Consider the following 6,000-nt stretch of genomic DNA (forward strand, 5'->3'; position numbering starts at 1 on the left):
AGAGGCTGAGCAGAGATCGAGGCCAGACTAAACGGAATGGATAGGCTCGGCCAAAGTTTGAGAGCATTGGTCAGATGGATAGGCCAGGGCATCCAATTGTAGGCTAAAGCATTGTTCTGTAACAGTTCACTGGAACCCTCAGCCACAAAGCTGTTCACAAGTGTCCCAAGTATTATGCAACAGATGACATAAGCAGTCATAACTTATGTCAGTATGTGCAAGATAAGCATCCACTGTCATACCGTAGATCATGCACCGGGACATTACGCCATGACTGCGTACGCATCATTTGTCATGAAATCACAGACAACTTAATGAGAATTATGTCCTCTACATGTTTCTCAGTGCAGTGTTTAGTTGGGCTTCATCGCGTAGAGCCATCATCAAGCACAACAGTGGAACGCAGTGCAAATGTGTAATGGCACTGGTCTTTTATCAAGGATGTGTATGTAGATTGAGGTAGGGTGTCCGCCCATAGGCGTTCTCACGAACAAGATGTAATTTGTCTTTTGAGTGTGTATGTGATTCATAACTGTCTCAGATGGAGATGAGGTATATCATGACCAAGGCAGTATGCCTGCTTCACCACAGGATCTTCACTCACAGCAATAATATCACCTCACCATTCCTAGCATTTTAGACTGGGAGTCTGCTAGAATACATTTCATGCGACTAAATAAATCTAAGATCAAGGTGTCTCGACTGGAGATCAAGCGGTTGAAGTAATGCTGTGCTTTATCACTTGCGGGTTATGCACTACTGTGCGGAAAATACTTTGCTATATTTTGTTTTGGATAAAATAGATGAATAAATGAAACAAAATATAAATTCATGACTTAAATATTTAAATGATAAACTAAGGTCCTTCTAAAAACTGCATTTTCAAACAGCTAATAATTGTCTCACATGTTATACATGATTAATACAGTGCCTGCACTGCATTCGCCGTCTAAGAGTTGTTAGCAGTTCGTACTGTAACACGGTGACATTGCAGATTCACCATTTTACTCAAAACTTCCTCACATCAAACATGACAATGAGTTGACATGACAGCACAAACATCTGGGACAAGGCTACATCACATCTGTACCAAGGTGCAACTCCAACATAAGGATGCTACTGTTATTTTTTTAAACCAACCTGGTTTCATAGACACACACACACACATAACATAGTTGACGTAAATCCATGACACTCAAATTAGTATGATTTGTTACATTTGGTATTTTATTAGGATCCCCATTCGCTGTTGCAAAAGCAGCAGCTACTCTTCCTGGGGTCCACACAAAACATAATACAGAACATCATTAGACAAGAACAGCTCAAGGCCATAACTACATACATTTTTTAAAAAGGCACATGTAGCCTACATATCAATGCATACACAAACTATCTAGGTTAAATAGGGGTGAGGCGTTGTGCCGCGAGGTATTGCTTTCTGTTTTTTTTTTAAACCAGGTTCGCTGTTTATTTGAGCAATATGAGATGGAAGTTCCATGCAATAAGGGCTCTATATAACTGTACGTTTTCTTGAATTTGTTCTGATTTGGGGACTATGAAAAGACCCCTGGTGGCATGTGTGTTTGTCAGAGGTGTGTAAGTTGACTATGCAAACAATTTGGGATTTTCCACACAATGTTTCTTATAAAAAGAGATGCAGTCAGTCAACCCTTAGCTAAGAGAGACTGGCATGCATAGTATTTATATCAACCCTCTGATTACAATTAAGAGCAAAACATGCTGCTCTGTTCTGGGCCAGCTGCAGCTTAACTAGGTATTTCCTTGCCACACTGGACCACACAATAATCAAGATTAGACAAAACTAGAGCCTGCAGAACTTGCTTTTTGGAGTGTGGTGTCAAAAAAAGCAGAGCATCTCTTTATTACAGACTGACCACTCCCCATCTTTGCAACCATTAAATCTATATGTTTTGACCATGACAGTTTACAATCTAAGGTAACGCCAAGTAATTTAGTCTCCTCAACTTGTTCAACAGCCACACCATTCATTACCAGATTCAGCTGAGGTCTAGCACTTATGGAATGATTTGTTTTCAGTGACTTCATTAGCTGTGGTTGCGGATGCGTATATGGTTGAATCATCAGCATACATGGACACACATGCTTTGTTTAATGCCAGTGGCAGGTCATCGGTAAAAATAGAAAAGAGTAGAGGGCCTAGAGAGCTGCCCTGCGGTACGCCACACTTTACATGTTTGACATTAGAGACGCTTCCATTAAAGAAAACCCTTTGAGTTCAGTTAGATAGATTGCCATATCATGGATTCAGAGCTGAGGTTGAAAAGCCATAACACATGTTTTTTTCAACAGGTTATGGTCAATAATATCAAACGCTGCACTGATATCTAGAAGTACAGCTCCCACAATCTTCTTAATATCAATTTCTTTCAACCAATCATCAGTCATTTGTGTCAGTGCAGTACATGTTGAGAGCCATTCTCTATAAGCGTGCTGAAAGTCTGTTGTTAATTTGTTTACAGAGAAATAGCATTGTACTTGGTCAAAAACAAATTCCAACAGTTTGCTAAGAGCTGGCAGCAAGCTTATAGGTCTGCTGTTAGAACCAGTAAAGGCCGCTTTACCACTCTTGGGTAGCAGAATTACTTTGAATTCCCTCCAGGCCTGAGGTCAAAGACTTTCCTCTAGGCTCAGATTAAAAATATGACAGATAGGTGTAGCTATAGAGTCAGCTACCATCCTCAGTAGCTTTCCATCTAAGTTGTCAATGCCAGGAGGTTTGTCATTATTGATCGTTAACAATAATTTTTCCACCTCTCACACACTAACTTTACAAAATTCAAACTTGCACTGCTTTTCTTATGCATGAATATAATAGCTCACTGTTTGTCGTGGGAATTTCCTGCTTAAGTTTGCCAATGAAATAATCATTAAAATAATTGGCAACAAATGTTTTGTGATGAATAAGCCATCTGATTCGATGAAAATTGGAGTTGAATTAGTCTTTCTGCCCATAATTTCATTTAAAGTACTACAAAGTTTTTTTTCTCCATTATTCTTTATATCACTGATCTTGGCTTCATAACAAAGTTTCTTCTTCTTTTTGTTGAGTTTAGTCAAATAATTTCTCAATTTGCAGTAAGTAAGCCAGTCAAATGTACAGCCAGACTTAATAGCCCCCCATTTTGTCTATGTATGTAGGCCCTATAGGGTATTAGTGATAAAATGTTTTCTAGATATAGGGGCATCCTCACTAAATGTGTGTAAAAGCTGAACATTCTGTTTAAGAAATATACAACTGTAATCATAAGTACATTAAAATGATGTTTGGGCAGCTTTAGCAGGATAAGACCTGACTTTGTGTGAGATTAGAAATGCCTCTGATGTGCACTTCACATGTCTACACACAATACCTGCAAAGCAATTGATTATTGCAGTGTCAATAATCATTTCTGCAGACGGAGGCATAATTTATCTGCAAATATAGCAAAACGTACCACAGTGAAGGTGGTCCTTGAGAGAACGTAAAATGGTTTTACAAGATTTAAAAGCATAGGCATGTTGAATAGACCCGAGTGTGCAGTCTGGTCATACAGGCCAAATAGGAGTTTAGACTTCATTCCTCACTTGAGTTCTCCATAAAATATCCCAGGAGATGCGGAGGAGACCCAGGACAACAGTCTGTGTGTAATGTTATCAGCTTAAATAGCAGCAAATGTTGCATTTTAAAATTGTGATTAAAATGGTAGGTGTTGATGACACTAAACCAAGTTACAGTTTCACGGGAGAAGTGGAACAGGAGGCGGGTTAGTATCGAAAATTATGGTAGCATCGGTGCACGGTAGAAATAAATGGATGATCATGATATCAGCAACCTGTCCACAATAATTCTCATCCCACCTGACACAGAGAAGGGTTGCATTACCATAGGTTATGAGCCCACCAAACATACCTCTCATTGGATTCTGAATCCACAAGATGCCTCCAAGAACGTGAGGTGACTGGCCGAACATCGCAGTTGTACTGCACGCTATGACTTGGCTATAGCTTCTTGCTTCACCGAATATCACTGGTCGGGAACAAAACCGTTCACGGGTCTAGATGGCATAACTCCTAGTAACTGCTAAACCAGCCTTTACTGTAAATATTCGGTAGAAATAACGCGCCATGTAGTTAATGCAAATAAAAGGGTTTAAAATGTCAAAACAAAGTGATGTTTCCCTATGCATACGGAACACTCACCGGGGGCTTCAGTATCCTAGTGAACAGGTGCAGACCTCGAGCACAACACGGTAACAGCGCACGTCACACATTTAGACTAATTATGCCAATGGTTGCTCAAAATGTATCCACACCTGCATAGGCTGTATATCATTATTGAAGACAGAAGACCTATTCTGTAGTATTTTCATCACAGCTCTTTCTAAGCAAAGCTGCATGAGGTTTCAAATACCGACTGACGCCTGCGCATTAATACTGCTCTATATAGCACGTGATGTGAATGGACTTTCCGTCTCCGCAAACACCATTGTGTTATCCATACCAATTGCACTGTAGGAATAGATGACCAGGCCAAAAACATATGAGGTGCGCGGCAACTGCAGTACACAGGCTTTCAGAGTTGACCGGTTACCGAATAGTGTCTATTATATGGACAAGATATTCGAGTGGCTGCTCTAAAAATGGAAATACATGTCCTCAAAGATGGAAGGCAGGCGGGAGGAACCATTATAGCTAATGAGAGGGCAGATACGTTTGTGAACATGCCATTGAAATAGAGGACTCATCTTTGTGTCAGTGCCATTTTAGCGACTGTGACAACATGGACAGCGCCATTGAGGCGATCTCCATTTTAAAGTAGTACATTTTCTTCTTCTTCATTGTTTGATTGCTCCCAACTCGTAGGAATCGCCACCCAGTTGACTACTTTAAAATGGTGATGAGTCGTCTATCTCTATGACCACAGGCACAACTCCGATATAAAGGGTTTTTGGGTAAGTTGACGAAATGACACGTGCATCCACTTATATCAATGCATTTGTAACAACCTAAACATTACAAAACATACATTTGATCAAATAAGCCTCAAATACAACATTTTGCAATTATATTTTTTGTTGACCAAATTCAACACTCATTAAGCTCCATACAAAAATGTCTTACTTCTTGGGGTTATGTTCGTGGAAAGATTTTGGGCAGAGTAAAACCTCTTGCTTCACCTCTTCCTCTCTGAAGTAACCTAAAGTAGCTATCAGGTAAGTAATAAACCCAGTCCATTTATAAATCTTAATTTTATTTTAACCCTAACCACACTGCTTACCATATGCCTAACCTTAAATAAAGATCAAAAAGCTCATTTTAGTTTTCATGAATTGTTACGATAGACCATTTTTACTTTGTGGCTTTGGAAACCAAGTCGGTGTTCAGTGGAAAATGAAGCTAGGTTGAATTAGCTGTATCCCATAAAACCTGATGCATCCGGTTGTTGGCAAACCTACTTTTCAAGAAAGCAAGAAACCCATCGCTGAGGGAGTTCTATTAACCTGAGCCATGGTGCACCATCTATGGCCCGTGTCGTGAACGAGCAAAGACGGTGAGGGAGGAGCGACCTTCTCAAATCAAACAGTAATCTGTGCCATTCGGTCATGTGTCAGCAAGGCACCATGAATCTGTTTGAATTTTCTAACTATTTTAAATTGACATGGCATATAAAGCTTTTTTTAAGCAATCACTTTTGCATGTGAAAGGTAAACACAGAATCATACTCATTACTCCTCATGCTTAATTTAGCCCATTTCACTTTTGTTTTGAGCTGACTTCGCAGTGGGCTTTGAAAGGGGCAGCTGGCTCACACCAGGGAGGCATCCAAGAAGGGTGCAATTGCAGCCCGCAATTTGGGGCGTTTCTGCCTGTGGATCTTCCTGCATCTGCAGGAACCTCTCTTTATATTTCTATTGGTACATTTTTAAGTTAGGACAAGCAGGAGGCATGGTGCTCTAGTATAGTAGGTGGCTTTAACGC

The 6,000-nt window shown here is 40.1% G+C and overlaps 1 protein-coding gene across 3 annotated transcripts in view; it reads right to left on the bottom strand.

Annotated features, from left to right (window-relative positions):
• The window catches only part of LOC106570049 (sterile alpha motif domain-containing protein 12), a 186,300-nt gene extending 181,672 nt beyond the window's left edge, over positions 1 to 4,628 (bottom strand). The window contains exon 1 of one of the 3 annotated variants that reach the window (XM_014141980.2): positions 3,932 to 4,615. In XM_014141980.2, coding sequence (XP_013997455.1) covers positions 3,932 to 3,992 — 61 coding nt within the window. In that variant the 5' untranslated portion in view covers positions 3,993 to 4,615. Of the gene's footprint in view, positions 1 to 3,931 lie in introns of all 3 variants that reach the window. The other 2 variants (XM_014141982.2, XM_014141978.2) reach the window with 2 other exon arrangements.
• Positions 4,629 to 6,000: the final 1,372 nt, after the last annotated feature.

Source organism: Salmo salar, chromosome ssa14 (assembly GCF_905237065.1).
Source record: "Salmo salar chromosome ssa14, Ssal_v3.1, whole genome shotgun sequence".
Lineage (NCBI taxonomy): Eukaryota > Metazoa > Chordata > Actinopteri > Salmoniformes > Salmonidae > Salmo > Salmo salar.